Below are 27,365 nucleotides of genomic sequence, written 5' to 3'. Positions count from 1 at the left end.
ACCAACCCCACGCAACGGTGGTCCCAAGGATGCTGCTGACCTGCCCCGATCCCAGCTCAGCTCACTCCCATGTCGGCCGCAGCCTCTCCCCGTCCTGCCCGAGCCCCCACCTCCAGAAGGGGCTGGACTGGACGGGCAGGAGGACTCACCGGCTCGCCATCCCTTCCAGGGGTGCCGTCCCTCCCTGGCAGCCCTGGAGGTCCTTGTGGTCCGGGGACAGGTTGCAACGCTGGGCCTACAGGACCCAGGGGACTGACCGGGCACGGGAGACCCGGGGGACCAGGCAGGCAGGGGGAGCCTGGGGGGCCTGCCCGGCCAGGCGGGCCTGGAATACCTGGCTCCCCTTTCTGCCCCTTCAGGCCGCCCTGGGAATAAAGAGAACACAAGGGCCCGGGCTGGGGTGAGGCCCCACACACCCTGCCCACGTGTCCCACTGTGCCTTACAGAGTCCCGGGCTGGGCTCTGCTTCCCACGGGGGACACGCAGGGTGGATGCATGCTGGCACCGTGCGCTGGGCACAAAGGAGGCACGGGCACGGAGGGGCTTCATCAGGGCTCACCAGTGAGTGGCCCGAAAGGCCACGGGTGCTTTGGTTCAGAATGGTTCCGGAGCTCAGGGAGGTGGCCTTACCTCTTTCACGCGGCCCCCAGGGGTCCGGACACTCCCGTCCCACATGGAGACAGAATCTGAGCCAGGAAGTGTCTGAGCTGAGAAGAGAAGCAGAGGTGGCCACTGTCAGGCCCCCCGGGTGGTCCCAGCTCTGCTCTCGGCATCCCAGATAGCCCCGGCAGCCCAAACGCATTCAGTCCTGGAGCCTGGCTGGACACCATCAGATTCCCAGCCTCAAGCTGCACTCCCCTAAGCTCTGGCTCCCAGGCACAGGAAACAGGGAGAGAGAATTTAAAATCAACAGTGAGGCCGGTGTGGTCACCTAAGTCGATGACAGCTGAAACCTGGGAGATGCTTCCTGAACTTGTTACAAGAGACCCTGGCCCCGCAAAATGCCTTCTTACACCCAGCATGCTTTGTCCCTTTTCCTCTTTCCCTCCTAACTTTTAATTAAAATAAAAATGAAAACCAACAGAAATCCTGCAAGAGAAGCACAGTGAATACCCAGAGCCTGTACCCACAGCCACCATCCAGGCCTCGGCATCTCCCCACCTGCCTCACACACACACATACACTACACACACTACACACACACATACTACACACACATCACACATGCACATCACACACACACTACACACAGTACACACACACACACTACACACACATCACACACACACATATTACACATGCACATCATACACATACGCTACACACAATACACTACACATACAACACACACCATGCACTGCACACCACATGTACACTACATGCAACACACACCACACAATACATACCACACACTGCACACATCACACTATGCACACACCACACACACCCACACATGCATGCACCATACACGCTACACACACATCACATAAACATCACACACGTCACACAAACATGCACATCACACCACACATCACACACACATCACACACGTGCCACATGTTACACATACATGCACTATATACACCACACACTACATACACCATACATCACACACATACCTCAGCATCACACAAACATGCATGTTACACACCACACTCACACATGCACCACACACACCCCACACCACACCATGCACACACATCCAGAAAAGAGCTTACCTCCTAATGAAGTCACCGTGGTCTGCTCCTCGATTTCTTCACTTCTGGAATCTTCCGTGCTGCTGCCTCCAGCCAAGGGTGGAGCAGTGACCGGGGGTGGCGTGGGGAGCCTGGGTTTTAGGGCTGTGCCCTGGAGGATGAGAGGGGAGATGGCCTGTTATTCAGCCAGCAGATGCCCAGCAAAGCCTTGCTTGGTTTGTGAAATGAAATACTTAAGATTGCAAGAAAGATAAAGAAAAACCCTCTGAAACAGGAGGGTGCTGCAGGGCTGCGTGCAAGGGGCTTCCTTCCGTGGGCCGCAGGGGTGTGGTCGCCTGTGGGCTCCCCGGCTCCAGGACTGTGCCTGCCATCACCAGAGAGGCCTCCTGGCGCCTGAGAGGCCATGCTGGGAAGCTGATGAGAACCTGCAGAGGGTCCCTGCAGGGACCACATTCCCACGCCTGTCTCTAACGGAAAGCATGGCGCCTCAGTCCTGGGGCTGGGGCCTCCCCGCTCCCCACCCCTCCTGTGTTTTCTCAGGTGGCCCGAGCTGGGGAAAGCCCTTCCTCATGCTCCCTGCACCGCCTTCTCCTCCTGGTCATCAGACTCACACACCCGTTCATTCCCTGGTGGCCACCCACGAGCTAACGGAGGGATGGGGCGAACGGAAGGCCAAGGTCGCCTCAAAGACCAAGGAATGTGCAGGGCAGGACCTCGTTTAAAGGAATGTCCTCTCACCAGAGACACTCAGTGGCCAGGCAGGGCTGGAGCGAGGCCTGTCCCCAGGCTTGGAGCGTCTGCCCAGCCCAGCATCCCTGTTCCCAGCCGGGAATGTGTCTTCATGGCATAGAGGCGGCTCTTGGAGCCACACCTGTGTGTGCACATGTGTGCACTGCACTGCTTGGGGGGCTCTCCCAGGACCCTGCAGGGTGGGCTAGGCCTCGTCCAGCTACTCACCATCTCCTCCCTGAGAAGCTCCCGGGTGTCGGCGAGCCCGCTGCCAAAGTCTCCAGATGCCTGAGGAGTTTGAAAAGGGAAAGGCTGGAGAGATGGCAGCCAGGCCAGGCCCCGAGCCCAGCAGGCCTGAGAAGCAAAGGAGGCTGCTCTTGCCTCCTCCCAGCCCCCTCCCGCCTCGTCCAGCCCTCTCTGGTGCTCTCAGAGGGGCCACTGGGGTGGGCATGCTGGCCTTCCCTGCCCAGGCACCCTCTGAGCTTCAACAAATCTTGTCCAATCGGGTCGCGGACAGTGACGCTTCTGAAACTGCCTCGGCTGGTGGTCAGACACACGGAGGCGGGAGGGGAACATGCTCCTCTCCTCCGGCCAGAGCCCTGCCCTGGAGGAGGCCCCACCACAGATGCTCCCCGCACAGGTTTCCCCAGCGCAGGCCCCGCTGGGCCCAGGCCTGGGCCAAACCCACACCAAGGTGGCTGGACGTTTTAAACTTCATGAAAATCCGGAGAATCATCCTCAGGGCCCGCTAATGACCCCTGAGGGCAAGGCAGGCCAGGGGAGGGGTGCAGCGCCTCGGAGACCCCCAGCACCCAGCAAGCTGTACCAGGGCACAGCCTTGTCATGGCCGCCATGTGAACAATCTGGCATCTTCCAGCATGTTCCAGCAAACAACGGACTTACCGGGTAAAATATAGAAAAAAACATGAAACTAACATGGATGTGCACACGCTACCCACAGTTCAGCCATGGTGTCTCCTGCCCACGCCGCCCAGGAGTGAGGCTGTGTGGGTCCACCCGACCCGCGTAGGGCCGCGCTGTGATCTGGGACGGTGAAATTCCTGCTCCTTCCTCACACCTGTAGGGGCGGCCGGACTCCCCGCCAGCTGCACAGATTACACGCACCAACACACGTGCACAACACATATGCGCTGGCTTACCTGCGCCACACAACACGGGCCACACAGAGACACCGTGAGTTCCACGCAAACACACGTCAACACACGCCCTGATGCACGCCTGGCCTGCACCCTCAACACGCCAACCGCCCCAGCACACGCCCACCAGCCTGCCAACCTGGGTCTTGGACAGCATGGGATTCCACTTGTGCATGCTGGCCTGGCCACACCGCCACCAACCACACGCCAACCTGGGTTATGGACCTGGGGACCTGCCACCGCAGTTCCACACACCCCAATGCCACCGCCACCGCACCACACAGACCTGGAACCCGCACCACCTGGGATTCCACACCCCAACCTTTACGCCCAGCTTACCTGGATTGCCTGGGGACCTGCGGCACGGATTCCACTCCAATAGCCACACGCCATGCAATGCCTGGGCTTACATGCCGCGCCGGACGTACAGACCCATTTTCGAATAGAGACCCCCTGTTTATCCAGGGCTGGGCCCTTCTGAACCCTTCCTTCCTTCCTGAACCCCTAGGTTTCCTCCCACCTAACCACCTAGGAACAAAATGAGACCACCACCACCACCACCACTCTTTGTAGACTGCCCTCAGATCTCTAGCTGCCCTGGAGAATTGGTTCTGAGTGTTTATTTATGCTTGTATTTGTTTTTATGTGGGAAAGTTTAGGGCAAAGAAAGGGCTCCGAGGTGTTACAGGAGAGCACGGAAATGGTATTGCAGCTTCCCGGTACCCAAAGTGGCATCTTTTGGGACTTTTCCTGTCACAGCCCTTGGCCCTGAACTCTGCGTGCCAGGGGTTGAGGGAGACCCCGCCCGGGACCCAGCTGTCACTCACCCCATCTGAGTCATCACCTTCCTCGTCCAGGCAGTGCATGGGGCCCACCTGGGGGTCCCTGCGCACCTTCAGCTCAGCGATCATCCCCTAAATGCAGACAGAGAAAGGGGTCACCAGCGGTCCTGAGGCAGCAGCGGCAACCCCGGCATTGCCTGAGCTCCAGATTTCGGCGGGTCACAGAGGGCAGGAATGTCTCGGGGAGCGAAGGGGTCTCGGGCAGCCTCCTGGTGGTATGGTATGCCTCATGGTAAGAAGACGTGGTGAGACCCAGGGGGGTCCTGGGCGCTTTTGTGTGGAAAGCACCCGGCTGGGCGGAGGCTGCTCTCTCAGACTCAGATGGCTCATCCGAGGCGGCTGATGGGCCACCTGAGTGCTATGAGTTTAGAACCACAGTGGGCGTGGCTCGATCCAAGGCCTGGGAGAGAGGGGCAGATTCGAGGGGCTGCAGGTCAAGTCCCCCAACCCCAAGTCCTGGGAGCTTTACACAAGCCCCAGGCGGCCTCATCTCCCGACTCGGACCAACCAAGGCAGCACCACGGCTTTGCTTTCTTTGAACTTTACCTTTTCATAAAAAGCAAAACCCAGAAGCCAAGGACCAAAATGCCACAGGTGTGGGGGAGTTTCCTGGATCTCTGCGCCCATTCCGTCTGGAGCCGATCTCACTCACCCACCCACCCACCCACCGCTCCCTCCGGCATCCTCAGTCCTGGGCTGAGTGCCAGGGTGCCTGCCCCTGCCCTCTCAGGTCCTGGTGCGGCCGGCAGTGTCTCGTGAGACGCAGGCTGGGGACGCTGGGCAGGGACACAGGAGGGCGCAATGTCCTAAGCCTCAAGCCAGCAGCTCGTCCGGGGGAGAGGACACTGGGAGGGGCTTTGGCAGGAAGAGGGGCTGCCAGGTGGGGGCTGTGCACAGGACCAGGGGCTCCACTGGCCGCGCTGCAGGTTCTGCATCCTGGCCTAGATTTCAGAGCCAAGTGAGGCCAGGTGGAGCCTGGGGCTCCCCACGCCAGCTGGGCCCCGAAGCCCAGGCAGGTGGTTCAGGAGTGGGGCCTGAGCCTGCAGCCTGTGAGTGCTGAGTGTATGGGCACATGTGTGTGAGACCATGCATCTCCGTGGACACGTGTGTGCAAACACGAGATCATGTATGCATGTGTGTGTGAGTTCATGCATGGGGCATGTGGATCCCGTGAGCCCCCTGGGTGTACACGGGTTTCCCACAGAATGCACCAGCGCTTCTCAGCGTCACACCGCAGGGGAGGGGCATTGCCTACAGTGCCCCGGGTAGGCCGGGGCAGCACCGCGGGGTCCAGGGTCCACTGTCCACCAGGACCTGCTGCATGGGGGCAGGGCAGCAGCCTTCACATTCAAGAGGCTCCAGGTCATGCCTGGGGAGGAGCTGGGGTTGCATTCTAGCCCTGGGGCAGCCCGGGCTGGGGAGGAGTGCCAGGGGTGCATCTTAGGTGGTCTTGGTGTGGAGGAGGGGCTGGGCATTCCTGACATCCATCCCCACGCAGACACGCCCGTGAGGCCCTGACAACCTGACAGGTGGCCGCCATGCTCTCCGGCCACAGCGCTCTCCTGAGGGTGCTCCCGAGGGTGCCGACGCCTTCTGCACGGGGCTACAGGGTGCCTGGGTCGGGGGCAGCTACAGAGGGCAGAGCAGCTCCAAGCCTGTGGCGGCCACTAGCTCCAGGGGTGGGGCAGATGGCACTAGTGCAAAAGCCACAGGCCCATTGCAAATATTTAAGGGACTTAGGACTGAAAGTTATGAAATCCGGAGACACCCAAAACAGAGATCACAGGAATCCTGTTAGGGAAAAGCGTGTAAAATGCTTCCCAACATGCTGCAGCCTCAGCGCCCTGGAAATCAGGACACAGCTGGAAATGACGTTCACAACAGCACAGCTGGGGGGTGCGTGATTTCCCGGGAGACGGCCACTGACAAACCCCACTCAAGAAAGTGAACTTGAAAAGACCAACAACACCACAGGACTCTTACGACGAGGAACACAACCAACGCTCTGGAGGGCTCTGTCGGACCCCGCGGAGGCCGGGGGTCCCAGGCACCATCTGTGGCAGCGTTGGGGGCACTGCAGCCTCGTGGAGTCTGAGGAGGAGGAAGCCTTGGTTTCCTCCCTGCTCCCAAAGCTCTGTGCTTGTTTCTGCCAGAAATGATGAGTCACACAACTCGAATGTTTCTTTCCCAAGAATCTCAATTCAGACGTCTGAGAAAATCTTGTGCTGAACAATTCCACCTTCTTCTCTACCACACAAGCGTGCTTCTCCTCTCCCCCCTGGAATCTCATCTAAGACCCAAAGACAAAGTTCCTGACACCTGAGGCCTGCAGGGACCTGACACAGAGATCAACTGACACGGCCTTCGGCACACGGCCCGCGGCGCGCCACCCACACCCAGCAGCACACGGCCCGCGGCGCGCCACCCACGCCCAGCAGCACACGGCCCGCGGCGCGCCACCCACGCCCAGCAGCACACGGCCTGCTGCGCGCCACCCAGGTCCAGACCCAGGGCCCTCTAGCTCCCTCCTGTTCCAGCTCTCTGACCTTCCAAGGTTTCACTGGGCTGTTGTAAATCATGGTGTCTTCTCCAGGCCAGATTTAACCACATAAGCACATCAAATCCCAGCCGGGCGCAGTGGCTCACACCTGTCATCCCAGCACTTTGAGAGGCTCAGTCGGGTGGATCACCTGAGGTCAGGAGTTCGAGACCAGCCTGACCAATATGGTGAAACCCCATCTCTACTAAAAATACAAAAATTAACCAGGCGTGGTGGTAGGTGCCTGTAATCCCAGCTACTTGGGAGGCTGAGGCAGGAGAATCACATGAACCCAGGAGGCAGAGGTTGCAGTGAGCCAAGATCACCCCATTGCACTCCAACCTGGGCAATAGAGCGAGACTCCATCTAAAACAAACAAAACAAAAAAACCCCCAAAAAACCATACATCAAATCCCAATGGTAAAAAAAAAAAAAAAAAGAAAAAAAGACAAGGTGGAAATAAAGTCTGCAGCATGCGAAACCAAAGAGCAGTTTCTTTTACATGTAAGGAGTTTGTATAAATCAATGAGAGTTGGGCCCACCGAAAAACACAGAGAACATAAACCAGTCAGTCACAGAGGAAGAAATACAATAAACAAGTAGCAACGTGGAAGTCTGTCTTCACTAACAGTCCAAGAAATACAAAATTAAACACCCAGACCCCCTTTTCCTACACATCCAACTGGGAAGTGGGACTTCGCTGATGAGGAGGCCTTCACTGCAGGGCGGCGGCCCGGCTCTCGCCAGCACCATCGGGCACAGCTGTGCACCTACGTACCCCAGCTCTCGGCACTTGGCCGCCTTTCCTTACAGCGTTAAAGATGTACAGCACTTGTGGGCGACTTTATTCCACCAAGAAATGGCTGGGGATTCACACAACAAACTGCCTCTCACAGGAGGGGGTGACTCTGACTTCTTTCCCGGCAATCATGTTTGTGATCAAGAGGAAAACAAAGAGGCCCAGTTTGGTGTCAACGTTCTAGCGGCTCCTGAGCTCTGAGGGTTAAAAGTTCCTGCCAAAGGTGAAAGGTCAGCTTGCAGAACCCCCAGACACCAGGACTTAGAACAACTTCAAACAAACAGCCCTTGTCAGGGCAACAGTTAACCTTCTGTCCCCTGTGGCCAGTCAGGGCAGGGGCGTCCCAGCTGCGGGCCAGCTCGAATGTTAGAATTCAGGGACTTGGGAGACAGTGCCAGCTGAGGTCACCCACACGGCTGTTCCCAGCCAAAGGTTCCCAGAAATGCAGGGGCTTTGGACATAGACCCCACATGGGTTCAGGGCTCTGTCTGCTCCCCCAGCCCAAGAAATGAAGGCACATTGGAGGGACTTCCCGGAGACTCAGGTGGAGACGGCCACACGCCATTACCGCTGGGGGATCCCACCACGTGCTCCGAAGTGGAGTCTCACAGGCCTGGGGCTGCCGCACCCTTGCTAAAGGTGCTGACCTGCAGGGCCGCCCTGAGCCCCTGGTCCCAGCCGGTGTGGAGTCACCACAGGAGAACCCTGCTGGGACCGACACCCTGCTGCCGCCAGCTTTGGATCACTCATCGTTTTCAACAAGGACCCCAGCTTTCATTCTGCATGGGGCCCCGAGGCTTGTGGCTGGGCCCAGACTCGGTCCCCACTCACCCAACCGGCCGGTCAGAGGTCGGGAGCCCCAGTTCACCACGGGGCTTGGCACAGGCCTGGGGGTGTCTCTGGGTCATGGGGTCACGGCTGGGGTGGATGTCTAGTTACAAAGTCGTTCAAATGGGGCCCTCCTAGGCTGGGCCTTGGTGTCTCAGAGAAACCACAGAAGCCCAGGGCAGCCCTTCCTGGGGGTACAGAAGCCAGAGAGCCAAGAAAGTGAATGTTACCCCAGCCAGGCCGGCCAAGAACCTGGGAGGCCTGCACCGGAGGCCAAGGCTGACCACAGCTGGGGTGGGGCTCTCCTCTTCAGGCTGTAGCTCTGTCCCTGTCCCAGTGGCCACCGCCACCCCACCCTACCCTGGCTGTTGCAGCCCCCCGGCAACAGCATAGTGGGGGTTACCTGGAACTTGTCAGGGTCCGCTCCTCCTGCCTGAGCCACGAAGAGCCCGGCGCCGGGCTCCAGCTCCAGACCCCGTGAGGATCGAGCAAGCGGCATTCTCTGGAACTCCTCACAGTCCACGTAGAGGGCCACGTAGCCACCCTCCACACTGAGTGCTAAGTGTGTCCACTGGCCGACGAAGGCGGGGAGCCGGAAGCTGGCGGCTGTGTGGGTCTGGCCTGCGCCTGGCTCCGTGTAGAGCAGGGAGATGTCCTGGTGCCCGTCCCGCACCCCAGAGAGCTTCACGCCCAGCGAGACCACTGCCTGCGCCGAGTCCGTGATGGCGAACAGCACCCCTGGGCCCTCCGTGGCCGGCTGGATGTGGAACAGCAGTGAGAAGTCGCGGAAGAAGAGGCTGGGGAAGTGGTACCGGGCCACTTGGCCGCTATTGGCCTCTGGCCCAAAGACGTAGGCCAGCCCGACGTCGGGGTCATCCGTCTGGGTGATTTGCTGGGGCGGAGGGTCCCCAAGGAGCTGCAACAGCCCCACCTCCTCGCCGACGCTCTCTGCAAAAAGGAAGACAGCTGGTGAGGTGGCTGTGCAGGACAGTACCAGGGGCCACCGATGCGGCCTGGAGAGGCGGCCAGGCAGGGGCACAAAGGGGAAACTGAGTCTGAGAGGGCTTTCCACGTGCCTGGCAGCCTGCCCTGATGCCCTGGGCTCAGCCACCCAATGGCCACCCAACGGCCACCCTGGTTCACTCATTCCCAAACGACGGGCGCGCTCCATGCAGAAACCTGCCCGCAGGGGACATGGTGTCCACAGGCTCCCCTTCACTGCTTTCAGCAGGGATGGGCACAGCCAGTGGGGAGAAGGGGCCAGGGACTGGCTGGCACCCCCGCCGAAGCAAGGAGCTGTGAGGGGCTGGGGCTGGCAGCCCTGTGCCCCGCACGCCCACTCTGCCCCTGCTGGAGCAGCCCAGGCGGGCAACCCAGTGTGGCCTCCACTGTGAAGCCGCAGCTCCACCGCAGGGAAGGAAGGAGGCTGACTCCACACCCCAATGTTCTTGGAAGCCTCGGCTACGGGGCCTCGCCCAGAGCAGCTGCCTCGGCCGGGGCTCCACGTGGCGTCTGAGAGGCACCACGTGGGATTTCACCCAGCGCTGTCAGGGCGCCAGCTCACTCACTGGGCGCGGTGCCTCATGTGGCAAAGACAAGTAGTGTCTCCCCACCCCACCATGCTGATTCCCCTCGGGGCCACAGTCACCCCTTGGAGGGGCTGCACGCCTGATGTACCTGCCAACGTGCTACACACCTGACATACCTGCCAACGTGCCACAGTCTCCCCACCAGCCCCGCTGCTCCCTGCAAATGCCCTACAGCACTGGGTGACTCACTCCACTCAAGAGCACGGGCTTTGCGGCCACAGTCTGGGCGAGGGACTTGCCCCAAGGCCCTACTCCCGTGACCGTGAGGCCCCAGACAGACTGGACACGGTCTGCTTCCGACAGAGTGTAACAGTTACTCCGGGACGCCTGTGCGGCGGGCTGGCTCCTGGTCGAGCTCTCCTGTGGGAAGGGGCTGCTGATGCCCAGGCGTCCTGAGGAAGACGGGGGCGAGCACCTGTATGCGTGTACCTGTGGGCCGGGGGCCCTGTGGCTGGGCCAGGCTGACCTGGGACAAGACACAAGGGAAGAAGTGCTGAGCCTGGACATCACGAGGGAAGCAGCACCTCCAAAGAGCTCACAGAACACAGGACCAGCGGAAACAAGAGTGCAGACCCCCCGCCCTGGCACACGCCGTGGGCACCTCCAGCGCCATTGCTGCCCCCGCGAGGCCCTGACTTCAGCGTGAGGCAGTGTGGCAGCCTGGACTCCCTGTGGGCCCTACCCTCGTGCCAACTGGAAGCGGGGCCACGCGCAGAGTGGACAATGGGCTCTGTGGACAGCAGCCTCGTCCGGCGCCTGCACCCTGAGGCTAGGGGCAGAGGGGTCCCGACAGGCTGAGCCTGGGCTCTGGGGCCAGTAGTCATCTCCCCTTCAGACAGAGGCTGCCGTCTACCCAGATGGCAGCTGTTACAATGATCCTTTCTTAGAAGAAGTGCCCAGGCCCCACATGTCCACGCCAGGGCTATGCTAAGATCAGGAAATGGGACTCTCGGCCTGGGGGCCAGATGCCCTGGCAGTCGCCCAGCTGCCCCCGAGTTCACCCGTCAGCACCAAGCGCTCCAGCCGCTCCTCAGAACCAGCCCAGCCTGACTCCCTGGGGCACGGGGCCTGGAGTCTCTGCCGCCCCTTTGAAGGGGTCCTGAGGAAAAGATCCAAGGCTGCCTGGCCAGCCCCCTGCCCTCCCACACAGCCACCTCCAGTCCTGCAGAGCCAGGGCTGCTCCTGCCTGCATGGGGCAAGCCGAATTGGGGAAGCCTAGTCCAGCCAGGTGGGTTTCATGTTGCTCAGGCAACACCCAGTTCAGCACTCAGAGGCCCAACAGCTTCCAAGACACAGGGTTGATGCAAACTAGAAATCAAAGCAATCTCATGGGTGCTCCGAGAGAAAATGGCTCTGAGACGGGACGTTTCCCTCAGGCCAGGGGTGCCAGCACAGCCTGTCCTTCAGCTCCACCTGGGCCTGTTCAGAAATCCAAACATACAGCGGCTGGGGGCCCATGGGGGCCAAGGGCAGGTGGGCTGCGGCATCCCCAGGGCGTGACCTCGAAGCCCAAAAACCCACAGCATCTATGCCATGGTAGCTGAGACCTCAGGGTGTGGCCACAAAAGCTGCCCTGTGACTCCCAGGACCAAGTGCCCTGGAGATCTGCGTGGCACTTGCACGGCTGCCCAGGTCCATGCCAGCAAGTGGAGGCCACGTCAGTGGTTCTGTGAAAGCTTTCAGGGACCCTGGAAGCCTCCATTTCAAGCACGCACATGCAGGACTCTCGTTAAACGGAGACGTCACAACTGATACAGAAGAGGCAGAAGAAGGACAGAAGCCAGAACCTGCAGTCAGTGACCACAGTGGCATGAGATGGCAGGGCAGGTGCCAGCGAGCCGGTGGTTTTAGCGCCTGGGGCATAGGACATGCAGACCACATTGGTGGGCACAAGGCAAGCAGTGGATGAAAAACAGCGGCAGCAAGAAAAATCCAGCTCCACCTTGTCAAAAACGTTAGCTAAAGTAACACCAAAGGCTAACGGAAAACCAGCAGGTAAATGGCTGTGAGAGTGAGCACTGCAACACTGACATCAGCCAAACGGACCCGAGCTGGAGCCATTCAGCGGACAGAGGGGACGACACGCCCTGACAGCCCTGTGGGGTCTGCTGAGCCAGAACCACCGCGCACCTGCAGGCGAGGGAGTCGCTGCCAATGACAGACCCTAAGGCTCCTCGCTCAGCCCAATTTCCTGTGAAGAGAGAAAATAACCACCTCAGTAAGACTCACACAGAGCTTCCGGAACCCGATCCAGAGCTTGAAGAGCGCGCCATCATCATTGCCCCATCACACCACAGCACTTACGCAGTGAAGTGCCCGGGGGCATCAACACGCCACCATCATCACCGCATCACACCGTGGCACTGACACAGTGAACTGCCCAGGGGTATCAACCTGCCACCGTCATCACCCCATCACACCGTGGCACTGACATGGTGAAGTGCCTGGGGGGACATCTTGGCATCAAAGAAAAACAGCCTCCGAACAAACACTTCCACCAATGCCCAAGGCTGCAGAGCCTCAGGGAGGGGCTAAAAACAACCTAAGAAACGGCCGTCCCTGGGTGGAGACTTCCTGCTGACACTCGGACACATTTACAACATCCAATCTCTCCACTGTCAGCGCTGACCCAAAACCCACGTCAGGCCCACACGGGCAGCTCAGCTGGTGTCCAATAAACAAAGTCTGCGCGATGAACCCACCAGTTAGGGCTGAGCAGGTGTCTGCAGGGCCATCTGTTATACAGAGAAGCAGAAATACCTACAGGTGCTTCAGTCAGGAGGGGCTGAGGAAAAGACCAGAACCACACGAAGAGCCAGGGCATCTCCCTGGAGTTAGGGAGACTCCTGAGATGCAGGATAAAGGAAAGAGGAACTTGCAGACACAGGGCAATCCCATTTATGCAAAGTAAGACTCCCATGCATATGCACACATGTGCAGCCGTGCACATGGGCAAACTGTGGTGGGCCGAACCATGGCCCCAAGAATGTCCACGGCACAACAGCTGGAACCCACAAGCATAATTTTATGTGGCAAGGGGATGCTGCAGCTGGGACTCAGGCTATGGATCTGGAGATGGGAGATGATCCACATCTGACCACACAAAGCCTTAAAATCGAAGGACAAAAGACGGCACCATGAGGACTTGCCCAACACCGTTGGCTTTAAAGAGGGAAGAAGGGGCTTTGAGCGAAGGAAAGCAGCAGCCTCTAGAAGCTGGAAAAGTCAAGAAAACGGATTCTCCTCCAGAGCCCCAGAGGGACCCAGCCCTGACAACACCTTGGTTTCAACTCAGTGAACTGGTTTCAGACTCTGACCTCCAGAACTGAAAGATAAGACAGCTGTGCTGGTTTAAGTTACTGAATTTGTGGCAATTTCTTACAGTCGCCAGTAGGAAGCTACACACCTATATGCAAATCGGTGCAAACCCATGGGGGCAGGTGGCCGCGGTGAGTGGGACTCAGGAGCTATGTTCTGTCCTCTCATGTGTGGCTGGAGTCTTGCCGAGGGTCTACCTTATCTAAGGGGGTCTTGCGGCCCCAGGGCGAGCTGTTGACTTCTGGGACAGACTCCAGCCCACCAGGAAGATCTCATCCCCCAAATCCCATCCCAGGAAGAGGAAGAGAGGAAAACGGGAGGCTTTGGAGCTTCCACTGAGGGACTATGGGATCCACCTCTGCCCCAGTGCCCGGGCACTGCGCCACTCCCGAGGGCTGGGCAACCTGGAAAGGTAGTCACTCTGCCCCCACAGATGTGTGTCTCTTCCCGAGAGCTACAGGCATCCATCATGGTTGGGCTCCAGCCCAGTTCTCAGAGCTCCAGCCTCTGAGCTCTGGACCCAGCCACGGTGCCCATAGGGAGTTTCTCCCTGCACTTGGCATAGCTGGGTGGCATCCAGGATAGACACCTGCACATGATATAACAATGATGATGCCTCAAGACTTGATTTCTTTTCTTTTCTTTTTTTTTGAGATGGAGTTTCACTCTTGTTGCCCAGGTTGGAGTACAGTGGCGTGATCTCAGCTCACCACAACCTCCACCTCCTAGCTTCAAGCAATTCTCCTGCCTTAGCCTCCCGAGTAGCTAGGATTACAGAAACGCACCACCACGCCTGGCTAATTTTGTATTTTTAGTAGAGACGGGGTTTCTCCATCATGTTGGTCAGGCTGCTCTCGAACTTCCGACCTCAGGCGATCCACACGCCTTGGCATCCCAAAGTGCTGGGATTACAGACGTAAGCCACCACACTCGGCCAAGACTTGATTATTTGACAGAAAGAAACATGTTTGAAAATGACTCTGGAGTACTCTGGGAAATGGCAGATGGAAAGCACCAGGAATCCATCTCCCTAACTAATTAACAAGTGCACGGGCAGAACTTGTCTTAGAACTCTTTTGGAACTCTGGAGTCTACTGAAAGTTTGCAATGTCCAGAGGAAGGTTTGAACAGTAACAGGTGGTTAATTTACCTAAACCCCAGCTCTTGGCACAATAGCAGCTGCACATCCATCCCCCACTCCTATTCCTATAGCAGGTGCCATGCACGAGTTCCTGGAGCAGCGGCCACACAGCTTGTGGGAAACAGGATGGCAAAAAGGACCCTGTCCTGCAGACATTGAGAACCTGTGCTCTGATCAGGTTGCTTGGGAACACAGAGGTGCAGACGGGGAGGTGGGGCCATTGTTTTACACTCCCTCTGTTGTTGCAAGCTCCCCCTTCCAGATGAAGCGACTTCAAGTGGATTTAGATGGCTGGCACTGTTTTTTCTTCCTCATTCTTATCTTGTTCCTCCTTTGGGAGCCAAACATGAAAGAACAGGACATTGAAAAACAGCAGCATGTAAGAGTAAAATTAGAAAGTGGCTGCACACACCCAGGGAAAGGGACAGGCTCAGAAAAGACCCAAGAAGATCTGAAGTTCACACCTCAGGGAGATCTTTGGCACAGAGACAAAAATTTTTTTAAAAGTAACAAAAAGCAGTGAACACTGGTGAAGGGCGAGAACTGACTTCCAGAGCTACATTACTGAGTTCAAATGTTCACTTTTTAACACAAAATCACAAGGCACACAAAGTGATAAGAAAGTATAGCACATTAAAAGGAGAAAAATAAATCAACAGAAGCTGTCCCTGCAAAAGACCTGATGGCAGATCTACTAGACAAAGACTTTAAAACAACTGTCTTAAAGATGCTCAAAGAACTAAAGGAAGGTGTGGAGAAAGTCAAGAAAGTGACGTATGAATAAAATGGAAATATCAATATAAAAACCTTGAAAGAAACCAGAAAGAAATTATAGAACTGAAAAGTACGATAGTTGGAATTGAAAACATCACTAGAGGAATCTGAAGGTGATTTGAGCAGATAGAAGAATAAATCAATGAGCTTGAAGATAAGATAATGGAAATTATTGAAGACAAAAGATAAATGAAAGGTGAAAAGAGCCTAAGTGGCATGTGGCCACCATCAAGAGACAAGGAAGCATGCATGCTGTGGAAGCTGCAAACAGAGGAGGAAAAAGAAAGGTGCAGAGAGACTATCTGAAGAAATAATGGCTGAAAACGTCTCAAATTTGTAGGGAGACATGAATATAAACAGTTAAGAAGCTCAGGGAACTGCAAGTAAGATGAACTCAAAGAGACTCACACCAAGGTACATTATGATAAAATTTTTAAAAAGAGAGAGAGAATCTTGAAAGCAGCAAGAGAAAAACAACTGATCATATCCAAGGCTTCTTAATAAGATTATCAGCAGATTTCTCACAGAAACTTTGGAAGCCAAAAGGCAGTGGACCAATATATTCAATGTACTAAAAGAAAAAAAAATTGTTAACCAAGAGTCCTATATACAGCAAAACTGTCCTTCAAAAGTGAAGGAGAAATTGGCATTCCCAGATAAACAAAAGCTAAGGGAGTTAATTGCCACTAGACCTGCCCTGCAGGAAATGGTCCAGGTAGTCCAGCAGGTGAAATGAAAGGACACTAGTCAGTAACAGTAGGTCCCATGAAGAAATGAAGATTTCAATAAAGGTAAATACATGGGCAATTATAAAAGCTGGTATTGCAACAACAGTTTGTAACTGCACTTCTTATGAATGAACCTGGAGGATATTAAACTAAAAGAAATAAGACAGGCACAGAAGCAAATACTGCATGATCTCACTTATATGTGGGATCTAAAAAGGTCATATTCATAGGAGCAGAGTAGAATGGTGGTTGTCAGGTGCTGAGGTCTAGAAAGGACAAATATGTGTGTGTGCCACAGATATGGCTAGCAAGAAGGGGCCCTAGAAGGGGGCCCAGCAGCCTGGCTCCAGAGTGCCCTTCAGCATTGCAGTAGATGTAGGACAAGCACGGGCCCAACAGGGGGGCACCAGGAGACCAGCAGGCATCCACCCTAATGGTGCAGGCCATCTGATGAGGGGTAGGGACCAGTGCCAGGATGGATGGTGCCCATGCACAGAGTGGGGTGCAACGGGGCACAGCTGCCACCCCACTCTGTGCATAGGCAACAGGGGCCTCCTTGACTTACTGTTACTAAGTAGTGTCCTTTCATTTCACCTGTTGGACTACCAGACCATTTTCTGCAGGGAAGGTCCAGTGGCAATCAACTCCCTTAGCTTTTGTTTATCTGGGAATGCTAACAGGGCACAGCCCAGGCCAGCCCACGGACAGGAGGAAATATGACTGTGGGTTGAAGGGTACAAAAGTGGTAGATGTCCACTAGCTTGACTTTAGATATCTACAAAAACCGAATATATGTAAGGACCTGCAGGGAGCCCCGTCTGGAGTGCTGTGCTTTTCATTCTGTCTGTGCCTGGTTCAGAATCACACAAGATCTTGTACCCACAGACAACTGAACCCAATGCACTGGGCTCTTGACACTCCAGTAGGAGTTAAGTGCTGAGTCACTCTCGGTGCATCTGAGAGACATGGAGAATTTATGAGAAGCTTAGCCAGCATCATCAAAAAAATATTTGTAGGTTGCCAAGCGGTGAGAGATAAGAATGAGCTGTTTCTCATGGAGTGGCCTTCTCTCCTTCTTAAACCAAAGTTACACGGAAATGTCAAGCAAATCAATTTTCTCAAGTTCTGCCTTTGACTAAACGAGCAAGAGATAAGCACCATGTAAGGACACCTGTGCACCAGTTGCTGGCCCACAGGGTAGGGAGCAGCAAGAAAGGAGCAGCCCCTCACGGCCATCATGGTGATGTGACCTCCACGTGCACTCCCATGGCCTCCCACCGACCTCCGAATGTTCAGTGATGGGGGTGGAGGCAGAGGAAGCCCCAGCCCAGGGACCTGTGCACCACTTGCCAAGATCATGGGACTCGTACATGGGAGATGAGTGACCTGGCCGGCATGCGTGTGGACCTGCTTCCCAAGCACCCCGGTGGCAGCTGTGCCTGGATGTGCCCCACTCTATGCATAGGCATCGTCCACCCCGGCACTGGTCCCTGCCCCTCATCAGATGGCCTGTACCATCAGGGTGGACGCTGCTGGTCTCCTGGTGCTCCCCGACTGGGGGCTTGCTTGTCCTGCATCTGCTGCGATGCTGAAGAGCGCTCTGGGGCCAGGCTGCGGGGCCCTCCTCAAGGCTCCCTTCTTGCTGCCACATTTGTGGCACGCACACATGTCTGTCCTTCCTAGGCCTCAGTTTCTCAACTGTAAACAGGAACAATACCCACCTCCCAGGTCAGAGAACGCTTGCTTGTAGGACTCCTTGGAAACATCACCTACCTCTGCTACGGTCCCAGGGGTCAGGGTTTGCAAGAGCTCAGGAGGGGCGTAGAGAGCAGAGTCCAGAGGGCCAGGCACCCATTGCTGTCGTGGGGTGACACTTCCACAGCCCTTGTGGCCTGAGCTCCGTGTGTCACTCATAGAGTCCCACTGAGACAGCCCAGGGGGCCTTCCTGGAGGCAGTGTCCCTAGCAGCCCAAGCCCAAGCCCTGTTCACTCACTCTTGGCACCTGCAGTGGGGGAGCCTCCCTACCCCACCCCGGCCCTCCCCTGTGTGGGGGCCTCACTCCCTTCCTTGTGGGTCTGAGGGACAAGCCCACAACAGGGCAAAACCCTCCACAGGGTCCCTGCCTGTGTGCTGACCACGGGGTGCACCCTCCAAGCCTTTGAGTGCCCCCACGCCCCAGCATGGCCACACTGCCCCCCATGCTCTCCTCGAGGTGTGCCGGAGTGGGTGGACACACAGGGCAGTGCCCAGGACCAGGTGGAGGAGGCATTGGAGATGGAGCCAGGCAGGAGGCAGCAGGACCCCTCCGGCTCCCCTCCCCTCAGGGGCTCATACTCCCTGACCCCATGGCCTGGAGATGCAGCCAGGGCCCTCTGTGGGCCTCGAGGGCTCTGTTCTGGTGCTAGGATCATAACCCAGCACCCCAACTTCCGGGGCCTCACAGCCTGCCCCGAGGGGTCAGGCACCAACATGGGAGACTGGGCTCCCCCTCCTCCTCTTGCCCCTCACCCAGGGCTGGGAGTGTCCAGCCCAACACGGGGGCCCGGCAGGAGTGGGGGCTCACCCAAGAGGAGCCTGGGCTGGGGAGGAGCTGAGAGGCCAGAAGAGGGGGCAGGACCCTCCGGGCCAGGCCACACCTGGGAAGGGACTCCATGATGAAGCCCGAGGCCCACCTCTGGCCAGAGGCAATGTAGGCCACGAATGCCGACGGAGACCCCCAGGACCCTGCGAGGGACACTGCCTCCCTCACATGGGGACACTATCAAGCTGTCCAGATGTTCAGTGAAAAGTCCCCTTCAGGCTGTGCCACGACTGGGCCAGCTGCAGTTACAGAAATTCCTCGCCCCCACAGCCCCACTCAGACCCTAGCCCCTGAGCCATGCAGCTGAGCACCGACTCCCAGGAGATCAGCACCTTCCCTGAGGCCGATGCTTGTTCAGAGCGCTCAGCTGATCCCAGACAGTCTCGGGGCCTGGCGTTTCCCTTCCCACAGGCCGCAGCCCTCCCAGCCTGCCGCTGTCCTGTCTGCCTCCGAGGACGAGGTGGGCTGTGCTCGAGCCTCCTGGGGCTCCAGGACACTGGACTAGGGTCTCTCCAGGCAGGATGGCTCCTGAAGTGCTGCCCTACCCACACGCTGGGTGGGGAACAAGGCTTGGCCACCAGTAGCCAGGTGGGGTGTGGCCCTAGGGGGGTTGCCTGCAAGGCGGCTGGTGCTTGCTTGGCATTTGGGTGTTCCAGGGATGGACCATGAGTGGGACCCAGGAATCTGACTGCTTGTGGCAGTGCCAGCTGCCCTGGGGGTACCATCTAAGCCCCGAGATGCCAACAGCCATGGGCACAGCCCCTGCCACAGGAGAGCTCCAGCCCTACACTTCCAGGGCGCATCCACAAGGGCCCCCACGCCTGCACACACCACGCCCCCCTAGCACAGTTCCTGTACCTGCCTCAGGCTCAGCCATGCCCCACTGCAGCCCTCCCTCCCTTCCTGCCTACCCCTCCATTCCAGCCCACGTGGGCTTTGCTCCTGGGACCACCTGTTGTCAGCACTTGTCCCTGCCCTGCCTGCGGCCCCCCGGCCACACCCCGGGCCCCACACAGGGTCTGCAGAGGCTCTGGGCTTTGCTGAGAGAAATGGTCACTGGCCTGAAACTCGAGGGGAATCACCAAGATCGTCATCCCTCATGGAGCCTGGCAGGTGGGTGTCCACGGAAATTTCCACTGCAGGCACCCCCACCTCCAGGTCCGGCACAGCTGCTAATCCCCACCAACCCTGTCCCAAAGCCCACAGGGCAAAGACCGAGGCTGCTTCCCCTCGGCACTATGGGGGGGACAGAGCACCTCGCCCTGTGGGGACGGGGCCTCTGGGCCAAGGCTGCCGGTGCACACAGCAGGCAGAATCTGCATGGGGTAGGCACAGCTCAGGGGCCCCGTCTACCCCCAGACACAGAGGAGGGAGCTGCTGGGGTCCTTCCTGGGCTGCCCCTGCCCCCGGGAGGTTAAAGAGTTCCCCCTTCCCTCCTCTTCCTGCCCCCCAACTGCCCAGCCAGCAACAGGGCCAGGTCACGTGGTGATGGGGCAACGTCCCCTGGGCCCAGGAGCGGCCCCCACTGTGGCAAGGAGGCTGTGTGCTTCATGATGGGGGGGGGACATGAAAGGCTTCCTCTCAGGACAGGCCCTGCGGACCTCCCTGGTCCCCACCCTGGTGAGGGTCTCTGCACTGCCCACACAGCAGCACCCTTGGCCTGAGCACGCTAAGGCTCCCAGGAAGCGGGTTGAACTGTGCAGCTTAGTGACCGGGGCAAGGTCAATGCAGCCGCACCTGAATGGGAATCTCGGCTCTCTGGGGTGAGTCACGCCACTGCCCCATGCTTCAGTTTCCCCTCTGTGACTCAGGGCATGGCAGGGTATCTCGGGACCGTGCTGAGGACTAAATGTGCTAAAATGCCCAGGAAGCCCCAGGCCCAGGCAACGCCTGGACACATCAGCTGTGGTTCATCCACCCTCTTCCCGTCCAGACGCCGGCCTCCTCCCCGCACAGGATGCCTCACTCCCAGCTCTCCCGCCTCCCGAGGGCCACGGGCCCCTGACCGTAGAGACTCAGTGTGGGGGGAACCTGTACCAGGCTCACGTCAGCCCTGACCACGCTTACCTGGCAAGGCAAAAAGGAAAGGGTGGGGAGAGCGGGGCCGGCCAGTTACCTGCAGCCGGCCCAATGAACACACAGTACCCGTCCTCCTGGGTTGGGAGCGAGGCACAGGCGACAGGCAGCCGGCCCCCACTCAGGCGGCTCCAGCACGTGTCCTGCAGGGCCTCGCAGAATTGGCGGCAGGGTGGCGGGGCGGGCAGCAGGACCCTGCCGCACGGTGGGGCCAGGAGCAGGCAGAAGAACCAGGTGAGGAAGGGGTGGCAGTGCGTCCGCAGCAGGCCCCCCCACACCTGCGCCGCGGCCTGCACCTGCTGGCTGCTCTCGTGGTGGAGGTGATTGGGCAGCCAGGAGCGCGAGATGCCCAGGCGGCCACAGACCGGCAGGGAGGGCGGCAGGGGCAGGCAGCGACCGGCGGGGGCCTCAGGGTCAGCCCCGAGCAGGGCAGAGTTATTAGCAAGACCCAGCCCCACAGAGTTAGCCGCGTGGGAGACCCAAGCACCGCTGTCCCCGATTAAAGTGGTAACTGCGACCTGAGACAGTGCACCCGGGAGCCCAGAGGAGAAGGCAGAGGGGGCCGCGTGCGCGCCCAGGGAGCCCGTCACCAGGGGGTGCAGAAGTGGTGTGCGCAGGCGGACGTCAGGGTGTTGGAGCTGCTGGCTGGGAGTGGCTGCGGTAGGCGAGAGTCCTTGGCTGTCCGGGTCGTGCAGGCTTCCCCAGGCAGGGGCCCCGCCCAGCGAGGAGGAGAGAGAAGCTCTACCTGAGGATGGTGGTGGCACTGAGGGCCCCGTGAGTGGTGCCCGGGGCCTGCCCAGGGAGGGAGGCGATGGGGTGGGTGCAGGCAGGGTGCCAGCCTCGGTCGTGTGGGCGCCCGGAGAGCTGGGAGCGCCACGGCTGGGCCACAGAGTGGTCCCATTCTCCCGGGGGGTGCTGGAAGGCCCAGGGAGGGCGAGGGTGCCCACAGGAGCCTCAACAACCCGCGTTTCCGCCCGGGCCAAGCTCTCAGTGGGGACGGTGTCATTCCACAGCTGGACAAAGCTCCGGATGCCTTGGGCCACGTTCAGGATCTTGGCTCCCACACCGGCAATGTTCTCCTCTGGCATGTCCGGGCTCTCGGCAGAAGTGGGGGTACCCTGGCTGTCCTCCAGCAGCTCTGAGGGTGGCTCGGGGCTGCCAGGGGCTGTCGCTGGCTCCGTGGAACCATCCTGGGGGACCACGTGCGTGGTGGTGTCTGCTGTGGGCTGCACAGGCAGGAGCCCCTGGGGCTCAGGGATTGTGGTAGCTGCTTGGCTGGTGTCCTTATTATTGAACCAAAGCCAGTTCAGGTTCAGCAGGTTGGCCTGAGCAGCTGCCAGGCAGCAGAAGAGCAGCAGCAGGACGCGGCAGCCGCTGGGGTCGGGAGCCATCGGGGCTGTGCCGCTGGAGCGGAGGGCGGCGGGAGGGCCTTTGTGCCTGGAGGTGGGGCTAGCCAGGCTCCCGCCCTCCTGCCCTCCCCTATGCAGGCTTCCCAGCCTCTGGCCGGTTCTGTCTCCCACCCCTCACTCTTGCAGAAGGAAAGAAGGCACCAGCCTTGGAATCAAGGTGCCCAGCACCGGAGGGTTCCAACACCCAAGGATTTTCAACTTCTTTCCCATGGCCCTGCAGCAGCCCCAGGCTCCGTGAGGACTGAGGGGCAGTGTGTGCAGTGTCCGCGGGGTTCCCCATGTGCTCTGCTAGGCTCTGCCCGGGCAGGGCTGCTGAGTCTCCAGACTGGGGTTCCAGGCCAGGACCCCATCCCAGAAGCACTGAGGCAGCAGCCCCCAGCCCCTGCTCCCCCTCTGGCCTGGAACGCCCAGAGGTGCCTGGCCCGGAGCCATTGTGCTGTAGGAAACTTGGAACTGAAAAAATGCTCAGCTTGCTGCAGTGCCAATTCCACTGTTACAATGGCTGCCCAAGTCGTTAAACATCCCGGGGAGGGTCTCGGGGGGCTCAGACCCCCTCAGAGCCACTGTGCCTCCCCTCGAAGCTGGGGATTTACTTGTCTTGGACTGTGTCCCTTTCAGCCCTTCCTGACCTTCTGCCCAGGAGACCCAGCAGAGGTGGAGCCTGGGACCAGGGCAGGAATGCATCCTCCTTCCTGGCCTCAGTCTCCCCGTTAACAAAAGGATCCGATTAGACTGGAACATTCCAGGCAGTGGGTAACCCACAGGGCTGTGAATGGCATGTGAGTGGCTGCTGTGCCCCCACCAGCTGCCCAGGCACAGCAGTGGGTGCTGAGTGTGCCTTACGCCCTCTGAGGATCTGTGTGCAGCCCGGCCATCAGCCCATTTCACAGATGAAGAAAACTGAGGCATGAGCCTGGGGACCCTGCTCAAGATCACGGAGTCCGGAAGAGATGGAGCCAGATGGAATCCAGGCAGTCTACACAGGCATGCTCACTCACACACGTGCACTCACACGCACACACGTGCTGTCACACATATGTTCACACATGTGTACATCCTCACACGCACATACCCACAGTGTTCACCCCACAATCCATCCCCCCCACCGCAGCACTCTGCACCCGCTCCCCCAGCTGGAGTCCCTCGTCACCCTGCCTCCTCCAGGCTGTGTGGGTGTGGCTGGGGTCGCAGCCACCATCCCCCAGGGCTGGGGTCAGTAGATGTGACAGCAGCTGTGATGAAACAGCCTCACAACCTGTCCCCAGCTGTCCCCAGGTCAGGACATGCTATAGCCAGCGGCTGATTGCTCCCACAGGGCAGGGCTGGGCTGCCTGGGACCTGGCCTCGTTTCAAGCAGCTAAGCGCCACATCCCTCTCGAGGGCAGGCGCAGGCATTCCACAAGCAAACACCTGCGTCTCGGCGAGGCCTTGCTCCCCAAACTAATCTCCACACTGTCCAAACTCGTCTTAGAGATGCCCAGAGAATAGTCTCTTTGCTTGAAAACTGACTGCTGCTGATGTGATTTTATGCTTAAACACGCCTCCGAAAAGTCTCCGAACAGAAATTCCAGAGACCGCCCCCTCCTCCCCCAGCACTTCTCGGGGAGGGAACTCTGGGCTCCACTTGTGGGGGATGCCCTGCCACACTGTCAGGGTGGGGACGCCCCCAGCCCCATCCCAAAGGCTCTGTGCTCAGAGGGTCATTCACACCCCCCACATACAGCTCCTGGGCAGAGCCAGGCACAAGGAACTGATTACACCCGGCGATGGAGGGACAGCAGCTCTGGCCCTCGGGGCCACACTTGGAGGATGGTGGCAGCCCCATCGCACTGAGCACCCACCCTGCCATCTGCAGGGTGCCCAGCTCCCTCCAACCTTCACCTGCCCACTGCACTCCTGACCCCACCCTTCCTGTCCATTGTCCAGGACTCCTCCACCTCCAAGTGCTTTGAGAGCCTCCTGTCCCCCATCGGGGTTCCCTCACCTCCAAGCACCTCCACAGCATCACACATTTCACCTCTTGGAAATCCTAGTGCAGCTCTGCCACGGCCCCCCAGCTCAGCCCCTGGGATCTGGTTCCCACCAGGAAGCACCTGGCAAGGGTGGCTACTACATGAGCCTCCTACATGTCATCAAACACATGCGTATATACACACATGCTCACACACGAACACCCACATATGCACACATCTATGTATGCTCACTCCTGCTCACACATGAACACATGCAATGCATGCTCAGCTATGCCATACGTCATGTGTGAATACTCACATGCACAAGCCCACACACGTACATACATGCTCACACGTCACACACACAGGGCATATGCATACTCAGCTCTGCCATGCATGCTCACACAACCACTCACACATGTGCACACATACACACATACTTGCACACACATACAGGCAAGCACACTCACCATGTACTTGCGCTCTCAGAAAGCACCCTGGTGTTGCCCAAGTCTTCTAGCAGCATGGCCAGGGATCCAGGCCTCCTCCCCAGGCCCTGCCCAGCTCCATGTAAAGGGCCTGACTATGACTCGTTCCAGAAGTCTGTGTGCCCAGACGGCACCATGAGCAGCGCGGACCAGGGTTCTGGCGCGGACCAGGGTTTCGGCGCGGACCAGGGTTTCGGCACAGACCAGGGTTTCGGCGCGGCCTCTTCCCCTTGGTGGAGGGAACAGAGAAGCTGAGGCACAGGGAGCAGCAGTTGGCAGTTTCCCTGCAGCTCCTTGGCCCCTCCTGGGGTGAGTGCGGCTTCAGGCCTGCTAGAGACGGAGGACACATGTCAGCATGAGGGACCTTGGGGTCTGCAGGAAGGCAGGAACCACTTGGCTCTGATGGGGCGGCTGGGAGGCCCATGATGGAGCTCACATGGGATGACCCAAGCTAAGGAGGAAGAGGGTCCACAGCTCTTGACAGAGCAGAGCTGACAAGACAGGTGAGACCCCTCCCTGGGGGTGCGCGGGACCTGGGTGACACAGGAGAGTGCCCCAGTCTAAAGTCCTTCCACCCTATTGCCTTGAGGCCTGAGATCGACCTTCCCAGTCTGACTTCGCAGAGGAAGCAGCCTTCGAATCCCACCACCTTCCCCTCTGAGTGTTCCTGGGCTGAGCACAGAACACGGGGTCCTCATTCAACTCAACAAGGGAATGTTAACCACAAACTCCCTCAGCAAACCCCACGCAGACAAGCACATCATCCCTGCGAAGGCCAGCGGGGAGCTGGGGAAGAGCATGGCTCAACAATCCCGGGGATCCCGGAAAGGCGGCACCACACAACACAGCCACCCAGCTGCGTCCCCAGGGCCCCGGAGCCTGTGGGGCCCCTTTCTCTGGCTCTCAGTTATGACAACAGGCGGGCCAAGGGGCTCCCTTCCTGGAAGCCAAGCTGACCCAGCTGCTGTGTTGGGCATCATCACAGCCTGTCCCACTCCGCGTGGAGAGACTTGGGTTGACTCCCTGCTCTACTCCCTGGCTAACCTGATGAGAAAATGGATCTCCTCTGTTGCTAGGCTACAGTGCAGCGGCACCATGGCCCCTGCTGGCCGGCCATCTGGCCAGGGCACTAGAAATGCCCGTTGGAAGCTGTAGCCATGGGCTGCCCACATGCAGCCACTCCTGTTATCACGACCTGCCCATTCCTGAGGGTCCTGAGGCGAACAGCTCAGAACCCCACACCCCTTAGAGGACCTGCCGTCCCCCACCGGTGCCGTCCTGCAGAGTCGGGCCCTGTCTCCTGAGGTGACAGGGCCACTGGAACAGCCACGAGGCCCTGGAGCCTCAGCGTCCACCTGGTCTTGGTGGACCCGGGCGTGCTGTCCCACCACGGAGCGGGTGTCCTCCCTCAGCCTCTGGCGTCCACATAGCCATGGAGGGCTCGCCACTGCCACGCCAGCCACGGGCTCTGAACGCTAAAGCAGCTGGCAGCAGGGTGCAGGGTGGGTACAGCGGGAGGGAGGCCTGAGATGCAGGGGGAGGTCATATGCACCAGTGGCCATTTCAGACGCCAAGGGAGACTCCGCCCACCATGAACACAGGCGCCAAGAACTGGGCCTCCCCACTCCCTGCACCCCATCTGGTCTCCAGGAAGCCTCTTCCCACTGCCTTCACCTGCCCCGAGCCAGGGTTTGTCCTGTCTTGTTGGTCTGTCTGGTTTGGATTCCTAAATAGTGTGATCTTTTATTTTCTTTTTTAAAAAAGGCACAAACACCCACACGTGAATGGGGAAACTGGTTCGTCAGGGGGTAAAGAGGGGGGCCCATTTCCGGGCTGAAGGCCCCAACCGTAGCTTCGAGGCTCCGGGCTGTTCAATTGTCAGAAGTGCTCCTCCTACTCGTGGCCACCCTAGGCCTCAGCCTGTGGCGGGCGGCTCTGGGCTCCCTCCCTGTGGGCCTCCCACACCTCAGCCCTGGAGGCTGGGGGAGGATGACACAGATGAGGGAGCAGGGCAGCCCCCACCTGAGCCACCCCCTTCGTTCCCTCCCTGTCCTTGCCTCCAGATACCCGCCTGAGCCCAGAATGTCCTGCAGAGACCCCTCAGGTGTGGCCTCCCTCCCCTCCTTCCCCAGGGACCAGAGACTGTCCAAGGGCAGGCCCAGGCAGGGCTCCTAGAGAGTCCACAGAGGGAAACCTGGGCCCTGAGGTCCCAGTACCCACTGCCCATGGGCACACCCCCCAGGCGGGCACAGCCAGTCAAGGTTTGGATGCCGCGGACACGTCTCCAGCCCTTTTGAAATGAAAACATGACTTTTCATCTTTCTGTGGCGCAACTAGTTTATGATTGTCTAAAGGCTCTGAATGTGCTTCCTGGACTCTGTATCTTGTGGCTACTTTTTCAAACCGCAATGATAAAAGGCCAGAAGCTCTGCAAGTGCCCCCTGAAGGCTCCGTTGCTTGGCCAGGACCTCTCACCAGACCTGGACCGGGCACAACCCGGCCAGCGGCATGACCAGCTGCCGCTGTCTGCAGATTCAGTGGCTGAAGGTGGCCGTACAGTGAGAGGGCCAGGTGGCTGGGCCCAGGTCCAGGTCCCTGGAGGGCGCTCCCCTGTCACCGAACACCACATGGACCTGAAGACCTATGGAGGCAGAGGGGGTGTGACAACACCCTGTCTAACGTCTACCCCCCGCTTACAGCCTCTTTCCCCCTCTGCT

General features: G+C 58.8%; 1 protein-coding gene and 1 pseudogene across 1 annotated transcript in view; one reads left to right on the top strand and one right to left on the bottom strand.

Annotated features, from left to right (window-relative positions):
* COL18A1 (collagen type XVIII alpha 1 chain) overlaps positions 1-22,213 on the bottom strand; it is a 54,124-nt gene extending 31,911 nt beyond the window's left edge. The window contains exons 1-7 of the mRNA XM_031665882.1: positions 20,840-22,213; positions 8,995-9,539; positions 4,411-4,497; positions 2,655-2,714; positions 1,719-1,848; positions 631-707; positions 150-365 (exon numbers count right to left, since the gene is read on the bottom strand). Coding sequence (XP_031521742.1) covers positions 150-365; positions 631-707; positions 1,719-1,848; positions 2,655-2,714; positions 4,411-4,497; positions 8,995-9,539; positions 20,840-22,190 — 2,466 coding nt within the window. The 5' untranslated portion in view covers positions 22,191-22,213. The remainder of the gene's footprint in view (positions 1-149; positions 366-630; positions 708-1,718; positions 1,849-2,654; positions 2,715-4,410; positions 4,498-8,994; positions 9,540-20,839) is intronic.
* A 2,570-nt stretch (positions 22,214-24,783) lies between these two features.
* LOC116274652 overlaps positions 24,784-27,365 on the top strand; it is a 29,051-nt pseudogene continuing 26,469 nt past the window's right edge.

Source organism: Papio anubis, chromosome 4 (assembly GCF_008728515.1).
Source record: "Papio anubis isolate 15944 chromosome 4, Panubis1.0, whole genome shotgun sequence".
Lineage (NCBI taxonomy): Eukaryota > Metazoa > Chordata > Mammalia > Primates > Cercopithecidae > Papio > Papio anubis.
Note: the sequence above shows the minus strand (reverse complement) of the source record. Positions and strands in the feature narration are given on the sequence as shown.